Source organism: Ochotona curzoniae, unplaced genomic scaffold (assembly GCF_017591425.1).
Source record: "Ochotona curzoniae isolate NIBS_2020 unplaced genomic scaffold, NIBS_Ocur_1.0 contig_2321, whole genome shotgun sequence".
In the NCBI taxonomy this organism is placed as follows: Eukaryota; Metazoa; Chordata; class Mammalia; order Lagomorpha; family Ochotonidae; genus Ochotona; species Ochotona curzoniae.
Genome location: NW_024465421.1, coordinates 11,437,456 through 11,459,628, shown reverse-complemented (window position 1 = coordinate 11,459,628; position 22,173 = coordinate 11,437,456). Strand labels below are relative to the sequence as shown.

General features: G+C 46.8%; 1 protein-coding gene across 2 annotated transcripts in view; it reads left to right on the top strand.

Moving 5' to 3' along the window:
- Window positions 1–22,173, top strand: part of TNRC6A (trinucleotide repeat containing adaptor 6A) — a 155,334-nt gene that overhangs the window by 51,013 nt on the left and 82,148 nt on the right. The window contains exons 1-2 of one of the 2 annotated variants that reach the window (XM_040973186.1): window positions 20,298–20,448; window positions 20,843–20,890. The exons of the other annotated variant lie outside the window; for it this stretch is intronic. Coding sequence (XP_040829120.1) covers window positions 20,444–20,448; window positions 20,843–20,890 — 53 coding nt within the window. The 5' untranslated portion in view covers window positions 20,298–20,443. Of the gene's footprint in view, window positions 1–20,297; window positions 20,449–20,842; window positions 20,891–22,173 lie in introns of those variants that run through there. 2 annotated transcript variants of the gene reach the window in all.

Sequence of the window (22,173 nt, the reverse complement as noted above, 5' to 3'; positions counted from 1 at the left end):
ATGAGCTCAGCTATTTTAGTTGCTATAAATGAGTGAGAATACATGGTACCCATCTTTCTGTGCCCAGATTATTGGCCCTAAAATGTAGTCCTCAAGTTCTATCTGTATCGCCACAAATCACAGGATTTCATTCTTTTTTAATGGCCAGATAGTCTTCCACTGTGTATATAGACTGTCTTTTCATTGCCCATGCATTCACTGATGGATCCCTTAATGGTCCTTGTATCTCCGTTACTGTGAAGAGTGCTGCAATGAGTGGGTTTTTGCCGTTGTTTTAGCTCTTATGTTCCGGCACTGTGTCGGCTGCTAAGGATACAGCAACAAATGAGACAGACACAACTTGTTGCCCCTATAGAGCCTGCATGACAGTGGAGAGATAGACGATATACAAAATAATTAAGCACAGATACAAAGTCAGCTATGTGGTAACAGACGCTATGAAGAACAAGATTATAAAAAGAACAAAGAGGAAGCATGAGGAAAGGGAAATTATTTATCCAACAGTTCCCAACCCATGGGCTTAAAGGTGATACATATAATTTTTTTTCTCAATAAAAGCCTCTAAAGAATGGTAACTTTTTGGATCCTGTAGTTGACCAGGTATACAGAAATAATTACAACAATGACAAAATAATCATTGTCCCTATCTGATCATAGGTATTATTTCATTTACGCTTCTTTCAGTAAATGCAGGAAGCAGACAGCAATGGAAAGTGCACAGCAGCAGTGACTCCAACCCTGGGTCACCCCAGCCCCTTTCCCTTGACTCTGCCTGCGTAATGAATGCTAATGAAGTCGGATAACTCCTTGAATTCCAAATTCAAATTCTAAGCTACTGTGGTCAGTAACTAAAGAGAAAATGATGGCATGTTTGATTAGATTACTGCACCGGAAGTGATGCTGGACATTTGGAGGGTAAAAGTGAGGTTTCCGCTCAAGATCTGGTTAGACTTTCCTTCAGTGTCTTTTTCTTCCAAAGGACAGACCTTGCAACTTCTGAGTCACTCCTCAGATGGACAGAGCTGGGCTAGACCAAAACCAAGAGCCTAGAACTCCTTCCCAGTTCCCCACACAGCTGATAAGGCCCAAGTGCTTGGACCATCTTCTGCTGCCTTTCAGGGGGCACATTAACAGGAAGCTGGTTTGGAAGCAGAGCAGCCGGAACTCAAACTGGTATATATGGATGCCAGCATTGCAGGTGACAGCTTAATCCACTGGGCCGTGCCACCAGCCCATTCTCCGTTACCTTTCGCTGCATTGCCCACTTTTCTCCTGCTTTAGAATCTGGAATCACAACCTCCGGGGATTGTCTAAGAGTTGGTTGGAGGTGAAGATCGTGGGTAGTTGGAGCATGACTCAACCAGATTTCAGAGTAAGGACGGCCTGTCTTTCTTGTGCAAAACACATCGTGTAGCTATGGAAACCCCATGCCAAAGCAGCAAAGGGCAAAAGCAAAGCAGCAGGTGCTTGCAGATTCCCTTACTTGGGGATGTCTGGCTCCCTCTCCTCCATTTTCTGTTCTATTGCAAGCGAATGTGCTATATCATTATTTTCCCCATTATCCACAATATGCAAATGTACACTCCTTTACTATATACATAATCCAGGAAGGCTGAAGTCCCATTTCATTGCCACTGCCAATCCTGGATCTCCCTTCCCAACCCCTATTTGGCTGATTTCATGTGGGTCCTCCCACATGTTTATCTGAATGTTTCCTTTTTTTCTTTCTTTCTATAGAATCTACATAATGCCGCCTCGTATGTGTTTAGTGTTTCTGATTTTTTTCTTACATAAATAGTGCCACAAAAGGAGTTGTTCTGCAATTTACAAAAAAAAAAAAAAATCTGGTTTAAGAGATAACCAGCTCCTGTCCTTCCGGGAGGAAAAGCAAGGTGCCACATTCTGTATCAGACTATGTATCAAATATCTTAGAGGCCTCAGATTTGATTCAAAGATGTATTTACCCCAGGGTGAGTGACTGACATCAGCTCTACTGCATTATGTTTAAAATAACAATTTAATAATAGCAATGCAATGAAAACAATAATGATAATAATGGCAAATATACACATGCTATGGCAAGACAATTTAATGAGATACTAATTATTTTGTTCCCAGAGGATTTTTCCCTCCGTGGCTCAAAAAAAAAAAAAGATTCTGTGTCCCTCCTCCGGAAGGGGCGGCTAACATGGAAGAAGGCAACAGGGCATCACCCTCCCTTTCTGCCTTTGTGTTTTGAAATGTCCTGGACTGCAGGTATGTCCTCTCTGATGGATGGGAGGTAGCACAGCAGACACCTCCAGAACCAGGCACTTGTCAGAGTCCTGCAGGTGCCGCCTCTTCTGACACCCTGGCAGGGCGGCAGTGTGTCACAGGAAAGTGCACAGTGGACATTTGGACCATGGCCTGGGACCCCCAGTTCAGCCAAGGTCCCTGTATCTGAACTAGGTAAAACAGTGGTCAAGTCCCCATTCATTTTCACAAAACTAACTCATGGGGTCAGCATTTGGTGCAGCAGCTATGCCGTGGCATGACACGCCCACATCCCACCCCTGAGAACAAGAGTTTGAGTCTCAGGCCCAGAGCAGTAGCCTAGCAGCTAAAGTCCTCGCCTTGCATGCACCAGGATCCCATAGGGGGGCCGGTTCTAATCCTGGCAGCTTCACTTCCCATCCAATAAAAAATGAAAATAAATATATTTTTAAAAGATTTTTATTTTATCGGAAAGCCAGATATACAGAGAGGAGGAGAAACAAAGAAGAAGATCTTCCGTCTGATGTTTCACTTCCCAACTGACCACAATAGCCAGTGCTGAGCCGATCCGAAGCCAGGAGCCAGGAGCACTTCCAGGTCTCCCACGCGGGAGCAGGGTCCCAAGGTTTTGGGCCCTCCTCAGCTGCTTTCCCAGGCCACAAGAAAAGAGCAAGATGGGAAGTAGAGTTGCCGGGATTAGAACCGGCGCCCATGTGGGATCCTGGCGAGTTCAAGGCGAGAGCTTTAGCTGCTAGGCCACGCCACCGGGCCCTGTTCTTCGGTTTCTCTCTATCAAATCCTCCTAGGAACTCCTGTTTCTATGCTTGTTTCTCTCTTTATGTCACTACACAGATCTGTGAGAAAAAACAAGACTTCTTATTTAGAGAGATTTTTTAAGGGAAGTGCAGTCCATGTACCTTGCACAGTGTTATCACTGGAGCTTGTTAAAAAGTCACAATGTCAGACGGGCCCCAGATCCTACGTCAGAATCTACAAGATCCCCTATTGTTGATAACCACAAAGGGAGCAAGTGGGTTTTTGACATCATCAGTAGTGGGACACCGTAGGCAGCTGGAGCAGCAGAGAAGGGATGTGGCAGGGCAGCCAAGGGAATGAATGTAGTTTGCGGGTGTTTGCGAGATGTTTATGAGGGTGAAGAGTTTGTGGAGGGAACAAGTAATTGGCTCAGCAGTGTGACTGTCTGCTTGGGATGCCCGTGACACTGCCGAGGTAACTGACTCAAGTCTCCTCGGCCTCTGATTCATCCTCCTTCACTAATGCGCTGCAAGGCACCAGTAGCGCATGTTACTGATTTAAGCTGTTGGGTTCGGAGCAATGGCTCGATTGGTTAATCTTCCCCCTTCAAGCTCTGGGATTCCATATGGGCGCTAGTTTGTGACCTGCCTGCTCCACTTCCAATCCAGCTCCCTGCTCATGTGCCTGAGAAAACAATGAAGGATGGCCCCAGTGCTTGGATCCTTGAACCCACATGGGAAACTCAGATGACAACTCCTGTCTTCTGGCTTCCTTCTGGCCCGTTGCCACCATCTGGAAGATGATGGAATGCATGGAAGATTTCTCTCTTCCTCCAGGTCTTTTAAACAAAATAAACCTTAAAAAAAAAGATAGGACTTGTGTTGAATAAATGGATGAAATGTCCGTTTAGAAAGAAAGAAAGAAAGAAAGAAAGAAAGAAAGAAAGAAAGAAAGAAAGAAAGAAAGAAAGAAAGAAAGAAAGAAAGAAAGAAAGAAAGAAAGAAAAAAGAAGAAAGAAGAAAGAAAAGATGAGGATGGTGCTTGGCTGCCTGTATCCTGTCTCAACGCCTGGGTTCAAGCTCTGCTTCGTTTCTGTCCCAGCTTCCTGCTGATGTGTACCCTGGGGGGCAGCAGGGGATGGCTCCAGCACTTGGGTCCTTGGCAGCCATAGAAGGGGCCCAGGTTGATTCCTGGCTCCTGGCTCCTGGCTTCAGCCCCAGCTATTGTGAGCATTAGGGAATGAATCAGCGACGGACTATCTCTCTTTGTCTCTTTCTGCATCTCTTGGCCTTTCAAATACATTAAATTTTTAATAATAATAATAAAGACTGGAAAAAGAACCTGGCACTTGGTGCTTCCTGGTGCACTGAGACAGAACAGCTCTAACCGCAGATCTAAGGAGTCCCACACACTTCTTCCTCATGCTACACCCAGAACCCAAACACATTGTGGATTTTCAGAGTTTGGGGTGCCCTGTCGATTGTGCCTCCAAGCCAGGCTCAAGGTGTCTGAGAAGCCCCAGAGCTGTATCCATCCTTTTCCCCTCACGTCCACCCCCACCCCAGCCCGGACAAGCTCCTGACCTCACACCTGTAAATTACCTCCATAGGCAGCAAGTCCCTTGTAACAACTTGTAACAAACCATCAGTATCTTCCTGCTCTGTGTTTCCTGTGGCTGACAGGCAGCTTCTCTCTCCTCCTTGGATCTGTGACCCACACTCTATGTGCCCCAGTCGTCTCGGGTTGGAGGAAGAAAAGCATGGCACAGAGCCAAGCAAGGGGACATGGGTCAACCCTCAACAGGGAAGAACATTCAGTTCCGAGAGGAAGCTTGCCAAAAGCAGCAAGTCCAGCCAGGGAAAGGCTCAAGGCCAAGTGCAGTGAGTAACACTGGAAGAATTGGGGCTGTCGGCCCAAAGCAGGGATGACTCAGGAGTGGCCTCTGCCACAGCAATGTGCAGGGGGCAGCAAAGGGGGAGCTAGGAGCCCCTGCCCTCTGCTGCCTCGGGATCCCCTGGTCTGCTTTCAGCCCAGCCCCTCTTCTTACCCCTTACTGCCCGTCTCCTTTCCTTAAATGCAGACCCTGTTCCCCCTTCCTCTCATTTCCAGCCTTTATTTCTGAGAAATTTGAGACCAGAAAGGAAAAAAAAAAAGTCCTATGTCAGTTCACAAGTGTGTGCGCTGGTTCTCTCTCCCTTCCTCCTGGTCTTATGGAACTGGACCTCCTCCAAGGTTAGCTCTTCCACCACGTCCTTGGAGGCCATCCATCGGCTGGGTTCCCATTTTCTCCAACAGCTCTCTCCCTGCTTACTCCTTCTCGTTCTTCTAGAAAGCAGCCCGGGTTTCTTCTGTCCAGCCTGCCCTGCCCTCCTGTCCTCTCGCTTCCCGTCTCCCTCTCCTGCTTTACACAGATGCTCCATCCAGCCTTCAGACCACATCGCCCCATGCCAGCGCTGCTTAAGCCGTTGCAGAACGCTGGCCCGAACTCCGCGCAGAACTGCCCCTTAATTGGAAACAGCTTTTTGTGGGGATAGAATTCACACATCCTACAAGCCAAACACTTAAAGCGCACCAGTCAGTTTTTTGTTTTGTTTGTTTTCTGTGCACTTGCAGAGTTGTGTGACCGTCACAACCATGAATTTATCACCCCGAAAAGGAGCCCTAGGTCCTTCAGTGATCACCTGCTAGTATTCAGTTCTCCCCCCACCCAGTCTGCCACAATCACTAATCCACTTCCTGTCTCTATGGACTTGGCTGATCAACACAGCCATGTAGAAATATGTGATGTTGTACCTGGCTCGCTTCACTTGGTACAATGCTTCCGAGCTTGGTTCATGTCATAGCATGTATCTGTACTCCGTAAGTCCTTCTTATGCCAAATAATATTCCATTGAATGAATAGTCTGCGTTTTTTTTATTCCTTCATCAGATGATGGACATTTGAGTTATATGTACTGTTCAATGAGTAGAAATACAACTGCTGTATTCATTTATTGACAAGTATTTGTGTGGACGTATGTTTTCATTTCTTTGAGGTGTACACCTAAAAGCAGAGTTGTTGAGTCATAGGGAGACTTGAAGTTTGACTCTGAAGAACTTCCTGACTAACCCCCATAAGGATGGGAATATAATAAAACCTCACTGAAAGATTTGGTGCAGGGGCAGGAAGAGAAAGGCAGGTGCGTGGACCCATTTAGAACCTAGAAGCGGAGCTAGGGGGCAGCGTTGTGGCTCAGTGGGCTAGGCTTCCACGCAAATGTCAGCACTGTATCAAAGCATTGATTCAAGTCCCAGCTGCTCCACTTCCTACCCAGCTCCCTCTCAGTGCTCCTGGCAAGGCAGCTGCTGATGGTCCATGTGCTTGGGCCCCTTCCACCATGGGGAGGCTTAGCTGTTGCCGGCTTTGGAGAATGAACCAGGGAAAGGAAAATCAATCAATCTTTCTCTCTCTGTCGCTTTGCCTTTTCAATAAATAAATTATTTTTTAACATGAAGAAAAAAAAATAGATGTAAACGCAGAGGAGAAACTAGAGTGTACAATAAGGCCATCCTCCAAATCAGAGAGAAAAACAAAATTTTATAGTGCAGTAATTAGTGTTGGGGGTAATTGGCTAGCCATTTGGGAAAACAGAAGTTAAAGACAGATGTCTTTCTGATGCTTTCCACTAAATAAGCACCAGACTGATAAACAATTTAAGGAAAAACAAATGAAATTAGGAATAAAGAGAAAACATGGAAGTGTGTACACACACATGATCTTGAATCAGAGAAAACTTCTTAAGACACAGAACTCAAACAGGAAAAAATGGTCACATAAATTTTAAATGGCAGCAAGGCACAGAAACAGCACAGAATAAGTTAAATGGTAGGTAACAAGCTAGGAAAAAAGGTTTTGTTGTTTTTTTTTTTAAGATTTTTTTAGGGCACAGCGCTGGTGTGGCCTAGTGGTTAAAGTCCTTGCCTTGCATACCACGGGATCCCATATTGGTGCTGGTTCTAATCCAGGCGGCCCCACTTCCCATCCAGCTCCCTGCTTGTGGCCTGGGGAAAATAGTCGAGGATGGCCCAAAACCTTGGGACCCTGTACCCGTGGGGAAAACCCAGAAGAGGCTCCAGCTCCTGGCTTCAAATTGGCTCAGCTTAAGCCATTGCGGTCACTGGGGAGTAAATCAATGAACAGAAGATCTTCCTCTCTTCTCTGTCTCTCCTCCTCTCTGTAAATCTGACTTTCCAATATATATCTTTAATTTACAGAGAGGAGGAGAGACAGAGAGGAAGATTTTCCATCCACTCCCTAAGTGGCCACAATGGAGGAACTGAGCTGATCCGAAGCCAGGAGTCAGGAGTTTCTTCCAGGTCCCCCGCACAGGTGCAAGGTCCTAAGGCATTGTGTTGTCCTCGACTGCTTTCCCAGGCCACGTGCAGGGAGCTGGAGCAGAGCTGGAGCAGCCGGGATTAGAACTGGCACACATTTGGGGTGCCAGTGTTTGTAGGTAGAGGATTAGCCAGTTGAGTTATTGTGTTGACTATTTAGTTTTTATAAACTAAATGATAAGCAGCCAGATCCTTTAATATACAAAGAATTACTACTATAATCAAAATTAAAGGTATGGATATCTTTAAAACTGGATTAGAAACATGAAGGTGCAACTCCTATGAATCAAACACAAAACCTAAAATACATAAAAAGGGGCAGGCATTTGGTGCAACAGTTACGTCTCTGCATTCTGCAATGCCTGCACTTCATGTGGGAGGGCTGAGGTGTGAGTCTCTGCTCTGCCTCTAATCCAGTTTCCTGTTGATGCACTCCCGGGCAGACAGCGACCACAGCCCAGGTACTTGAGGTTCTGCCACGCATAGGGGATACCCGGTTTGGATTCTAGATTCCTGGCTGCAGGCTCTCCCAGCCCTAACTGTCGTGAACACTTGGCAATGAACTAGCAGAGAGATCTGTCTGCCTTTCAGACAAAATGGAGATAAGGTTTGTTCATTAGTTTGTTGCTTATTTATTTTTAAAGAAGATGTAAATAACAGACAATAAAAAGTAACTCAAGCTTCTCCAGTGACTAACGAAATAAGAGAAACAAATGCAAGTGAGATGATGCACACAGAAGTGTTTAGTATGAATAAGAGAACATGGGCACTTTCATGAATTAATGAGGATACAATCTGGCATAATCTCTTTAAGAAGCACATTGTAATATGGATTAAGCATTAAAAGGTTCACCTGCTTTGACTTAGCCGTTCCATTCTCATGAGTGCTTACCACAAATGCCTCATCTCTGAGACAAGTGTAAATAGAGGAATTTTTTAAAATCATGAAAGTGCTTCTTTAAGCCAATGGAGAGCCAATTGAAGACACGGTCTAGAAGCAGTTTCTGGTGCATGCCACATCTCCTGGGAATGATGAGCTTGGAAAGTGTCCAATACAACCTCCACAGGACCCTTCAAATCAGGAAATTAACATGGCAGCCATCAGATGCACACACCCCATCCAGCTCCCTAATGTTGTATGTCTTCTTAGCACAAGGTGCAGAACCCAGCATGGCTTTTTCTTGTGTGTCTTTAGCCACCTCTAAAAACAGTTTCTTAGTGTTTTCTTGCCTTTTATAGCCTTGAAACTTAAAAAAAAATGCAGCCAGCCATTTTGGAGACAGTCAGGTTCAAGTTGTGTATCTAGTCAAGAGCAGTCCTGGAAGCTGCAGCATCCTTCTCCCACTCTAACAAGTGGTGCTAGGTTCCAATTCACCCGCTTCCCAAAGATTTCCGCTTTGATCCCCTGATAAAGGTGATGTCCATTCTTCCCTTCTAATTTGTAAGGGTTTTGTGGGAGATGGGAAAGTGTGTCTATGTGCCACTTGTCATTTAACATAGCAGCTTTCTTGATTCATCTGTTGAAGAGGTCTAATTTGATAAGTTTTGACATATGTATACAGCTGTGAAACCATCACCACTGCCAAGATAACAAACACATCTGTCATCCCCGAAGCTTCCCCTGCCTCTTGGAAATCTTCCCATCTTGCCTTTTCCTTTATCTTCTCCATCCCCACAGTTATAGATGTTTTTTCTATCACTATGGAAAAATCCAGTTTTCCCAGGATTTTATATAAACTGAACCATACAGTTTGTTTCATTTCCTGGTTTCTATCAGCAAAAGTATTTTGAAATTCACCCAGTTGAGATTCAATAGTTCAGGCCTGGGGTTGGCACTATGGCATAGCAAATACAGGTACCACTTGCAGTGCCAGTATCCCATAGGCACCAGTTTGAGTCTCGCTTCTCCGCTTTGAATCCAGCTTCCTGGTCATGGTCTTGGAAAGCAACAGAAAATGACTCAAGTCTTTGAGCTGCTGTACCCACATGGGAGACCCAACTGCAGTTCCTGGCTTCTGGCTTGCCCTTCACTGTTGCAGCCATTTGGAGAGTGAACTAGCAGATGCAAGGTTCTCTCCGCTTCTCTGTAACTCTGCCTTTCAACTAAGTAAATAAATCTTTAAAAATATTTCTTGGGATGGGCGCCGGTTCTAATCCCGGCAGCCCGCTTCCCTTCCAGCTCCCTGCCTGTGGCCTGGGAAAGCAGTCAAGGACGGCCCAAGGCTTTGGGAACCTGCACCTGCGTGGGAGACCCGGAAGAGGCTCCTGGCTTCGGATCGGCATAGTATTGGCCCGTTGCGCTCACTTGGGGAGTGAATCATTGGACGGAAGATCTTCCTCTCTCTCTCTCTCCTCTCTGTATATCCGCCTTTCCAATTAAAAAAATAATAATAATAAAAAAATATTTCTTGGGGGTCCGGTGGCTAAAGTCCTCAACTTGACTATGCCGGGATCCTATTTAGGCGCCAGTTCTAATCCCGGCAGCCTCACTTCCCTTCCAGCTTCCTGCTTGTGGCCTGGGGAAGCAGTAGAAGACGGCCCAAAGCCTTGGGACCCTGAACCTGCATGTTAGACTGGGAAGAGACTTCAGGAACCCAGCTTCAGATCAGTTCAGTTCTGGCCGTTGCAATTACGGTTTCACACCCCAGATGTCCATGATAGTCGGGGCTGGGTCAGACCAAAACCAGGAACCAGGAATTCCATCTGCATTAGCAGGAAACTGGAGTCAGGAGCTGGGGCCGGGTGCAGAACACAAGCACTCTTGAAATGGGACACAGGCCACTTAACTCTACGTATTCATCTCTCCTGCCAACCCGGAGCCAGTGATTGTTATGGTTCTGTTTTATTTCTTTCAAGAGTGCCAGGGAAAGATGATCTCACAACAAATGGTGCAAGGGGAATCAAACAGCCACACAGTAAAGAACAAAGTTGAACCTTTACCCAACCCTGTTTTGTTCCTTCGCTGGTATACTAGCTTATAACTCTTTATTATGTTATTTCAGTGGTTGGCGTAGGGTTTACGTAGAAGTGCTTAGCGTATTACAGGATAACTTTAGGCAATTGTATATATCTTGGCAAACAGACCTTGTGACAATACGTCTCTTCCCGTCTCTGCTTCCACTTTTGGTATTGCAATTGTTTTACACCTTATTTCTACGTATGTCATGAACTCCTCAGTCCATTCATGTTGGCAGGGAGTTGAAAGTGCAGCAGAGGGACTCGAACCGGTGCTCCGATGTGGAGTGCTGCCATTGTCGGCAGTGGTTCGCAGATTACAAAGAATCGTGAGCCTCAAACATCAGGTGGATGACAGAGACATGGCATGATGACAGCTGTGGAGAAACACAGCATGCCTTTGGGACGTGCGATTGGCAAGGTCAAGACAGGGGATGGTCAGAAAAGTCTTTCCCAGGGGATTCTTCGCTGGGGTTTAGGGTTGCAGGTGGTAAGGAATGGGCTACATCAAGAAGCTTCTTAAAAATGCAAGAGTCCTTGGGGTCTCTAGTATGGGGTGAGTGAGGAGGCATGATGGATTACCACAGTACTGGGGAACTCCGTGAGACCATGTCAAAGACATCCAACTGGGGCCAGTGCTGTGGTATAGTATGCTAAACCTCCGCCTGAGAAGCCAGCATTCCACACGGGCGCTGATTCAAATCCTGGCTGACCCACTTCTACTCCAGCTCCCTGCTAATGTGCCTGGGAAAGCAGCGAAGGGCGGCTCAAGTGCTTGGCTCTCTGTATCCATGTGGGAGACCTGGATAGAACTCCTAGCTCCTGGTTTCAGCCTGGCTCAGGTCCATGGTAGCCATGTGGTGGTGAATCAGTAGATGGAAGATCTTTCTGTCACTCCTTCTCTGTCTGTATGTCTGTATTTCTTTTACATAAAAAAATAAAATAAGTTTGGCCTGGATCAGTAGCCAAGTGGCCTTACATGCACCAGGATCCCATATGGGTGCCAGTTCGTATCCTGGCTGCTCCACTTCCCATCCAGCTCCCTGCTTGTGGCCTGGGAAAGCAGTGGAGAATGGCCCAAAGGATTGGGACCCTGCACCCACTGGGAGATCTGGAAGCTTCTGGCTTTGGATTGAATCAGCTCTGGCCATTGCGGCCACTTAGGGAGTGAGCCAGCTGATGAAGGATCTTTCTTTCTGTCCCTCCTTCTCCCTGTAAATCTGCCTTTCCAATAAAAATGAAATAAGTCTTTTAAAAAGATAAAATAGAAAAATAATTTTAAAATAAATACAATAAATCTTACAAAACTTGAAAAAAAATTTTTTAAGGATATCAAGCTTCTAATCAGCAACTCTATAAAGCTTTTAGATTATTACAAGGTAGAAAGTTGGGCCTGCCCTGGTAGCCTAGCGGTTAAAGTCCTCACCTTGCATGTGCCGGGATCCCATATGGGCACTGGTTCATGTCCCAGCAACCCTGCTTCCCAGCTAGTTCCCTGCTTCTGGCCTGGGAAAGTAATCAAGGATGGCCTAAAGCCTAGGGACCCTGCACCCGCGTGGGAGACCCAGAAGAGACTCCTGGTTTCTGGCTTCAGATCAACTCAGTTCCAGGCGTTGCAGCCACTTGGGCAGTGAATTAGTGGATGAAAGATTTTCCTCACTGTCTCTCCTCCTCTCTGTATATGTGATTTTCCTATTAAAAAAAAAAAGTCTTAAGGGAAAAAAGAATGTAGAGAGTGCGATGATGTAATTTTCATTTTAAAAAGGACTGACTAAGGTTTTTGCAGAGCCGTGGCTAAGTGTGCACCTGCTTAATACTAGTGAGGCGCGTCTAGGACCCTGGGAGTGCCGCCAGGTGTGACCACTGTAGACACGTGGTGTTTGTTCTTAGGTAGTTAAATACACAACACCCTGTGATCCAATCATTCTATTCCTAGGGATTTGAGAGAAATAGAAACAGCGATGTGCTATGCACATACACTGAAAGCTGCAGGTGAGACTGCTCGTGGCAGCTTTACTCTCAATGCCTCCAAACTGGAGTGAATCAGCAAGAGGTCAGCTGTGGTATATCCACTCAAGGGTATAATCCTAAGCATTATGAAGAAATGAACTGATGCACACACCGATACAGATAACTCTCACAGGCATGTCCAGCAAAAGGTAGCCAGAGGCAAGCGGTGAACTACCCCAGGAGATTCCAGAACAGGCAGTGTTAACTCACAGGGATACGCATCGGAAAAGTATTTTCCTGCAGTGAGTGGTACAGTGCTTAAGAGGCTAAACATGGGATGGCTGTCATTGTGGCATAGGACATAGAGCCCCTACATCCCTGTGTGGGAGCTAGTTCGAGTTCCAGCTGCTCCACTTTCAATCCAGCTCATTGCTGGTGTGCTTAGAAAGGCAGTGGAGGATGCGCCAAGCGCTTGAGCTCCTGTATTCATGTGTGAGACCACCCCTCCTCCCTTCCCTGGCCATACCCCTTCCCCCCTGCTAAAAAAAAAACAAGTCGTGATTCCTGGCTTTGTCCTCTTCCAGCTTCAGTCATTGCAGCTATTTGGGGGAGTGAATCAGCAGATAAAAGACCTTTCTGTCTTTGTCTCTTCCTCTTTCTGTAACTCTACCTTCCAGATAAAATAAAAAATAAAATAAATGATAATGCATGAGACTCCCACATCCTATCTAAAAATGTCTTGATTCTAATCACAGCTCTGCTTCCAACTCAGCTTCCTGCTGATTCCTGCCATGGAAGGCAGCTGGTGATGGCGCAAGCACTCAGGTCCCCACGACCCACGTGGGAGACTCAGACTCCTGGTTTCAGCTCCTGGTTTTAGCCCTGGGTATTGTGGGTGTTTGGGGAGTGAACCAGCAGATGGGAAATCTTTCTCTTTCCACTTGCCTCTCCCTCTCTCTTGCTCCTTCTTTTTCAAATAAATAAAACTTGAGAAAAGAAAAGTGGATTCCTGCTGGCACGTGTGCTGGGTGAGACATACAGATGAATTAGAAAGGTCACAAGCGAACTTTCTGGAGTGATAGAAATACTCTGTGTTTGGATTCTGATCATGGTTGGTTGAGCACCTGTATTTGTCAACATGCATACAAATTTTCACTGTAACTGCCTGAATTTAATTGTATGAAAATCGTGGATATCACCACCACAACAAAAGAAAGGAAAAAAAGAATCTGGAGATTTCAGGATATTTGGGGAGGTAGCAGTGGAGAAACCGACTATGGGACACCTAAGAAGCAGGTCAGATACAAAAACCCCTTGCTGCTGCACAGGCAATACAGGCAGAGGGGAGTGAGGTCTCAGGGTGCTGGCTGGGACAGCCACGTGCCCAAGTGGCAGCGTTCGTGCTGCCCTGTCCTATGGCTCCATCTTAACACGCTCTTCTTGCTCTCCCTCATAACTGATGTGTTCACTGGAGCAGAGAACGCCTAAGGACTTAAGTCCCTGCTCCTTGGGCTTCTTGGAGTGAATGCTATGGCATGGCAGGTGAAGTCACTGCAGTGCCTAGATTTAGAGTCCCCTTCTGTCCTAATTTTCTGTTCATTTGCCTAAGAGGTAGCACGCGATGGCCCACCAAGTACATAAGGCCTGCTACCCACGTGGGAGTCCCAGATGGAGTTCCTGGATATCTGCTTAGGGCTGGTCTAGCCACAGCAGTTGTGGGCATCTGGGAAGTGAAGCAACAGATGAAAGATCTTTTGTTTTTTTTCTCTCTCCTTCTTTCAAAGAAGAGATATTAAGTAAGTCAAGCTAAGAGTGGTTTCTCAATAAAGTAATACAGCTAACCCTCCACAGCCATGGAGTCCATATCCTCCAATTGAGTCAAGCATGGGTCAAAATTATTCCAAAAAAGAAAATGCATGGACATTTTTCTCATCAGTATTCCCTGCACTTTGCAGCAAAACCACTCTTTGCATGGCATTTACTTTCCACTAGGTATTCTCGGTCATCTAGTGAGCATTTAAAGTTTGCACAAGACTGAGTGTAGGTTGTAAGCACATAGAAGCAATGTAAGTATCTGCAGATTTTTACAGTTTGGGGAGATTCTAGAATCACTTCCTTGTGAATACTGCAGGATAATGGAGCTTCACTTCTACTCCTCAAAGGGTTTGGAGAATAGTGGAAGTGGTTTTGGTTGATGTGATGAGGGGAGAGGTGGTGTGTGTTAATAAGAGTCTGCGGGTGGGAACTGTGAAAGCCGGACGACTGAGATAGTTCCACACAATGAAGATGCCTGCTCTTACTGGACATTCACAATGAAGTGAAAGCCATGTTTATGGGGCCAGCAGTGTGGCCCAGCAGGCTTGAGTTGCCACCTGCATTACTGGAATCCCATAGAGATGCTGGTTTGAGCCCCGGATGCACCACTTTGAATGCACTTCCCTGCACCTGGGAAAACAGTACAGGATGGCTCAAGTTCTTGGGCTCCTGCCACCCAGGTGGAAGACTTGGATGAAGCTGCAGGATCCTAATTTCAGCCTGATCCAGCTCCAGCTACTGCAGCTATTTGGGAGTGAACCAGCAGATAGAAGACCTCTCTTTCTGTAACTCTGCCTCTCAAATACAAATAAAATGACAGACAAAAGAAAGCCATGCTTCTGATTATCTAAGGAGCTAATTATTATCTCAGGTTGAACACACCTGAACATTTTCGGTAATGCACCTGCCACGTGAACTGAGAATTCTTCACAGTTTATTTTCTTCAAACTTGACTGAGATTAGCTTGCCATTCTAGAAAAAATTACCTCTAAATGTGACCATGGCTCTTGGCGTGTGGATAATCAACCTGACATTGTGGTGTGAGTCTGCATGTACAGAGAGAATAGACTGGTACCAGCACCTGCCTGTTTCAGTAGTCTTCCGAAGTCGACCCATCTCCCAAGCATTTACCCAGGCAAAGATATTCCACTTGACTACTATGTCTTTTCTAGTATTTGTTCTTTATGTCAGAGATAACCGATCACATTTGTATTCTGAAATTATGCCTTAGGTAGTTTACACAGGAATGCTTCAAAAAGTTAATGGAAGCAGAATTAAAATGTATTTTGGCACATTTTTTTTTAAATTCACTTAACTTTTTTCTCATGAACGTTTGTGAAACCTGTGTGTTTAAAACGTTTAGGCACCAAAATAAGCCTTATTAATTCAATTTTCCAAGAATACTCTAAAGTAAGCTGGTATTATCAGTGATGATCATTTTGGGACAGTAAAAGATGCTGCTTTTTTTGGTTGGTTTTCTCTTTGAATATTCGGTTGAAAGGTAGAGTTAGACACATACACACACAGATCTTGAATTTGCTGGTTGATTTCTCTAATGACTACATATCTGGGGTTGGACTCGGGACTTATAAGTCTACCTGGGTCTCTCAATTACTTGAATCTGGTGTCTGCCTCCCAGAACACGCATGAGCAGGAAGTTGGGCTCCGATAAGAACCCAGGCTCTGTGACATGGAACCACAGGTTGCTAGTGATGTGTTAGCTCATGTGCCAAACGTCCACCCCCAAAACACCGAGGTGTTTCTGCTCGGCCGTTTCCTGCTTTATGCAAGTTAATTAGCTTCATCTGCCAACATTCCTGCTTCTTAGGGCTTTGTGAGGACATGTTATGATTAGGTATTATTCATAAAGCATTGGCACATATCAAATATATTTTAGGTGAACGGAATAAATATACTCTCTAGGATATCTCGACTATAATCAGGTTTACAATTTCTTTTTATTCATTGAGAATTTTTTTTTTGGATTTACATATAATATCTGTGTGTCATGCCTTAGAAATGTATATATATATGTATCTTGGGCCCAGCGCAGTGGCTAAATTCCTCTCCTTACATGCCTGGCATGCCATATGGGTGCCAGTTTGCCATCCTGGCTGCTCCACTTCCCTTCCAGCTCCCTGTTTGTGGCCTGAGAAAGCTGTGGAGGCTGGTCCAAAGCTTTAGGACCCTGTACCCATGTGGGAGACCTGGAAGAGGATCCTTGTTCCTGGCTTTCGATCGGCTCAGTTCCAGTCATTGCAGCTGCTTGAGGAGTGAACCAGCATACAGAGGATCTTCCTATCTTCCCTTCACTCTTTAAATCTGATAAATATACATATCTGTGTATCTCATCAGAGTATTTGGTGAAGCCTTGGAAGAAAAAAAATCCTTTTCTTTCAAGTACATAGTATCTGAATGTTTTAGGTTGTCCTTTGTTTTTCTCAGGAAGGAAAAAGGACTGACCTTAAGAACTGAAGGAACAGAACGTGGGGCCAGTGTTGTGGTACACCAAGTTAAGCCACTGCCTTTGATGCTGGCATCCTAAATGGGTGCCGGTTAGAATTCCGGCTGCTCCACTTCTGATCTGGCGCCTTGTTAATAAGCCTGGGAAAACAGCAGAAGGTGGCCCCAGTACTTGGCCCCTGTAACCACGTGGGCGATCAGGATAGAATTCCAGGCTCATTGTGGAGGCCAGCAGTGAACCAGCAGATGGAAGCTCTCTTTCCAGTCTCTGTCTCTCACTTTTGTTCTGTAATACATATGTGTGTACTTTTTTTTTTAATGAAATAGATGTGAATATTTGGCACAGTGGTGCAATTGCCCACATCCCATATCGGAGTGCCCGAGTTGAATCCCATCTTCCAGGTCCAGCTCCACACTAATGTGCACCCTGGCAGGCAGCATGGGATGGCTCAGGTACTTGGGTCCCTCCTACTCACGTGGGACACTTTGACGTCTCCTGGCTTTGACCAAGTCTCGCCTTGGCTGTGGTGGGAATTTGTGGAGTGAACCAACAGATAGATTGTCTGTCTCTGACTTTCAAATAAAATGAAATAAAACACTGAGTCGAAAACAAAGAATAAAAAGCCTGAGCAAGACAAATGCAGGAGAGGTCTTCTTTACATTTGTACAGCTTCCCTCTGTTTCTCTATATTGCATTCTCCCCCTGCCCCTGGTTTTGTTCCTAATGAGTACACAAGGAAGAGAAACATGGTGGCCGGTTTCCCTTGGTAGTGATGATGACCCACAGCTAGGCCTCTAGCCTGGAACCCTTCCTCTCCCATTCCTGGATCCTGCCTTGACTCCAGCATCCTTCAGTTCCCAGCTGAAACTCGTATTGTCAGAGTCCTTTACTCACATTATGAGTATTGCTATGTTCCTTTGTTTCATGCTCTCTCAGTGTAGCATTCCTTTCCTTCTGTGCACTTCTTGTAGTCTGCAGCTATACTTTTTACAGTTTGCTTGTTAAAGCAAACTTGCTAGACTTAGTTTGCCTTTAGAGTAGTAACAAGCGCCAGAAAACCAAGCTCTAGTGCCATAACAGGTGCTGAGTAAATATTGGTTGTGTGGGTGAACTGTCAGATGGGTGCACTGGTACGTGGGTGAGACATGGGTTGAAGAATTTGAAATTCATCTGCATTTTAGACAGTATTTCAATACGAAAGAATTAATGAGATGACTTAATCACCAAGGGAAAATGGAGGGAAAATTCTGGAATAGAGCCTTGAGAATCTCTGACATTCATTTTGTGTAATGTAGGGAAGGCTGACAATGGATAGTAAATTAAAAAAAAAAAATGGTTAGAGGTTAAAAAATTTTCAGAAAAGGGACTCCCTTAAGGAGGGAATGGTCCCCTGTGGCAAATGATGCTAAGAAGGAAATCAAGGTAAGGACAAAAAGGTTCCCATCGAACTTGGCAGCCTCAAGGTCAAAAGGATAATAAGAGCATAGGGCCCCTAGGAGATCCCCAGTGAGGAATCCACGCTGGCCGGACACGATCAGTCGTCTTTGACCTACTTCTACATGGCAAGCTTAAGAGGTAATTAAAACATGCATTCTATGTAGTAGCCCAGAAGGGACCATATGGGATGTTGTCAAACTACTCCCAGCACACCTTGCAAAAAAAAAAATCACTTCTTCTTAAGCTTCTTTGGGGCTGGAAATCAGTCCCAGAGCTTCTCCATCTTGACATTACTGGCGTTTTGGTTCACCTTTGTGTGGGGGGGACTGCGAGGCATGGGATGGCAGGGTTTCCAGCAGAATTTCCTGGCTTCTACATACTGATGTTTAAGTATGACCTCTCCCGCCCAGTGTGACCCCTCCCCAAACACCAGAGATCGCTACAGGTCCCCTAAGGGGTCAGGAATTGGTGGGAAAAACTGCCCCGTGGAAAGCCACTGAGCTAGTCAAACCTCAGAAAGTCTAATTTAAAAACACTAGCGGATCCTAACAGCTGTGCGAATGTTGATAAATATTGCTGTTTTTGCCACCTTCTGCTGTTGTGGAAAATTATTCATAAACCTGGGATGAAAACATATTGTGCTACACATACATGTTCATTAAAAAAAAACTCCTAAAAATATGGTGACTTCATTTTTAATGCTTTAGGTAAGGTAGAAAAACAAAGACATTCATTGGGTGAATAAGTTTTGGAACGATGGCAAGAAAAGGAAAGTTGCTAGGTTTTCTCTGATTTGATGCCTCCTAGCATGTATCCCACCCCGCCCCCCGCCCCCAAAAGCGTTTTTCACAAGCTCCTAGCATTAGACGAAGAAAAAAAAAAAGCAAAAGCAAAGTAAATACAAAAAATCTCATTGTATCATCACTTAACATTCCGTGTCATGTTTTATGTTTTTCTGTGCAACCATCCATTCATCAGCTTATTTATTTCATGTCTTTCTGAGAGAGAGAGAGAGAGAGAGAGAGAGAGAGAAACACACAGAGACTGCAAGGTCCAGGCCAGCTAAAGGGTGTAGGTTGCAAAAAGGGAAGAGGGACCCGCGCTGCCCCCCAGCCCGCGGTGAGGTCTCTGAGCAGGTAAAAGGGAACAGATTTTTAAGCACAGAGAAGGAATTATCTCCGGTTCCAAAGCAGGGGCGGGGGAGCATCAAGAGGGGAAAAGGCACACCCGTGTGCATGGAGGTGAGCTCCCTGTATCTACACGAACACTGTATCCACCTGTAAGGGGTTACTGTTAAGGCTGTTTGCTGCAAGCATCCCTCGCTTTACTCCTCTTTCCCTGTCGGTCTTCCCGGGTCAGCTACCGTGGCGCCCGCCGTCTCACACCCCGCCGCCCCCACCAGCAACGCCGGTATTCCTTCTCCACATCATGTTTACAGTCTCCAAAGACAAGGCCAGTAGCTGTTTGTAAAAGCCACCTCTGTCGCGGCTGGACATGTTGGCCGCTGGCGGTTTTTTCACCATCATCGAGGCCCGGAGCAGACATTGGGGCCGGCGGAATTGCTGAGTCAAAGGGCGGGCAAGATACGGCGGCTTAATAAAAAAAAAAAAAAAAAAAGGATCCGCTCGGCAACCTCACACAACCCGCCTCAGGTATGCATTCTTTTACCTGAGGAGGAAGCAAGAAGTAGCCGAAAACCTGGCCCAAGGTCACAATAATTAGGAGCGGCCCAATTCAAAAGGCGCGCGGGCTCCTCACGCTGCGGCTAGGGAAAGAATTTGCGGTTTAGGCAATTTTTTTTTTTAAATAATTTTTTTGGCGTGTGCCAGTGGGGGAGGGGCCGGGCGGCGGGGAAGGAAACTTGTGTCGCAGCAAAGAAGGTGGAGAAGGGAGGAGGAAGAGGAGGAGGAGGAGGGGAGGAACCCCAGTCAGGCTAGAGCAAGCCGCGGCGAGAACGGCTGAGCTCGGGGCTCGCAGGGCGCCACACCCCCTGCTCTTCCTCGCCAGCCGCGGGAGCCGCTCTTCCGAGCCCCTCGGAGGCTGAGACCTCCAGGGAGGTCCCTCCGGGGGGGGACGGGGGTCGCGCGTCCACCATCGGGACGGTTGCCAAGGGCCTGCCTCCGTCGGCTGGGGTCCAGTTGCTAAGGACCTCCATCTTGGGACGGGAGGCCGCGGCGCTCCCGGAAGGGGTTGCGGAGCGGGGCATTCACTTCCGGTGTGGGGCCTGCGGCGGCGGCGGCGGTGGCGGCGGCAGCGGCGGCGGCGGCGGCGGCGACGGCGGCGGCGGCGGCGGCGGCGGCGGCGGCAGCGGCGGCAGCGGGTCGGTGTAAGAAAATGGCGCTGGTGCAGCGGCTCGGGCCTCTCCCCGCGGCGCTGCGGAGGGCTTGAGGCTCGCGAGCCTCCTTCCCCGCGCCCCCCTTGCTCGTGCACTTTACACACATGAGGTGAGCGGCGCGCGGGCTGTGTGTGTGTGTGTGTATGTGTGAGCGGAGGGGGGAGGTGGTCGCTCGCTCGCTCGCTCGCTCTCGGAGCGGGAGGAGCCCGGGGCGCTGCCGCCAAGGGGGCTCCCCCGCCATCGCGGGCCTCGGCGCGGGAAGCCGGCCGGCTCGTGTGTAGGGGGGGGGAGGCTGCACCCCAGCTCCACCCGCACCCCTCAGCTCGGTGCGCCCCCCGGGCCCCCCGCACCCCGCGCCTCCCCTCCCCCATCGGGCCCCGGCGCTGGGCTTTTGCCGCAGCAGCAACAGCAGCAGCTCCGGGTTCACGCGCATCTCCGTGTTGTTTTTTGTTGTTGTTGTGTGTGTGCGTGTGTGTACGTGTGTGTGTGTTTTTCTGTTTCAGAGAATTGGAAGCTAAAGCTACCAAAGACGTAGAAAGAAATCTTAGCAGGTAAGATGGGCGATTTCCGTCTGCCTTCCCGCCCCGTTTTCATGAATGTTTCCACTCCCGGCTCGCGGGTTCCCCCTCCAACCCCTCCACCCTCAACTCCCCCTGTGTCATTTTTTTTTTCTTTTTCTTTCTTTTTTTTTCTTTTGGCACGCTGCGAACTGGACCTTCAGGGAGCAGCGGCCTCGGGGAATACGGGCTGGAGGGATTGCAGGGAGATGCGTAATGACGCGTGTGCCTTTCTCTCCTGCCTTTCTCTCGCGCTCTTCTCCCCCCCCCCCCCCAAAAAAAGCAAACAGCAATTCTTGTAAACTTAGTTAAAGCATTCTCACCCTTTTAGAATTTAATTAGGGGACTTGTGCATTAATTACTATTGTAAATGGTTGCAGGCATTGTGTGACTCATGATTGAGGCCGCCCTTAGGGCGGGCTGTCAAACTGTTTTGGCTTCCCCGTTATTACTTTGTAACTCAAATTGTTGCCTTTATAAAAAGATACTATGTGTTCGCCGTTTTTTTTTTTTCCCCCTCTCTCCCACACATCGCATTCAGGCAGATTCTGTTGCATTGGAAACACTTTTGCCCTTGAACTTTACCGAAGGTAAACTGCATTTTGCTTTTCTTCTGACCCCGCGTTTGAGACTATGTTGGTGGTATGCGTTTTTGTTTTTTAATCAACCCGTGAAAAATAATTAAAATCTGTTCCCAGTAAGCGGTTCTCTTCTTGGTGGGCCTGAGTGTGGCCTGTACAAGGCTGCGGGGTGTTTGTTGTTTTAGGGTACCTTGAAAAGGGAGATGTCTTTCGGTTTCTTGAGCTGGAAATGCTTGGGCATCAGGGAATGCAACAGTATTTCACTTTCCCCCCCTCATACTCATTTTCTGTTTTCCGGCCTTTTGCTTTCTTATGCCCTCTGTTTGTTTTGGCATCCTGTTTGGGACTCACTTTGGAGGTGAATGTCTGTCAACAACTTTGTTTTCACTTGGACAGCATGAAAGCTACACTCTCCTGGCCACAGACTTCATCATGTAGTTCATACTTCATGAGTTTTAAAGTTGTAGGTTTCTGTGGGAGTTGACACCCAGTGTGTCTAACCATCCAATTATTGTGGCTTTAACCATCCGATAACTGCTGGCTTTCGGGGGGGGGGGGGGGGGGCTTGGTAGATGCCAGCCTTTGCAGGCAATCCTTGAGGGGTCTGCTTGCTGATCACTCTTACTCAAAGAGATTGTGGTATCACCGCCAGAGAAACTGCTAGATATTTGCATAGATTTTGTTGTCAAGAAACTA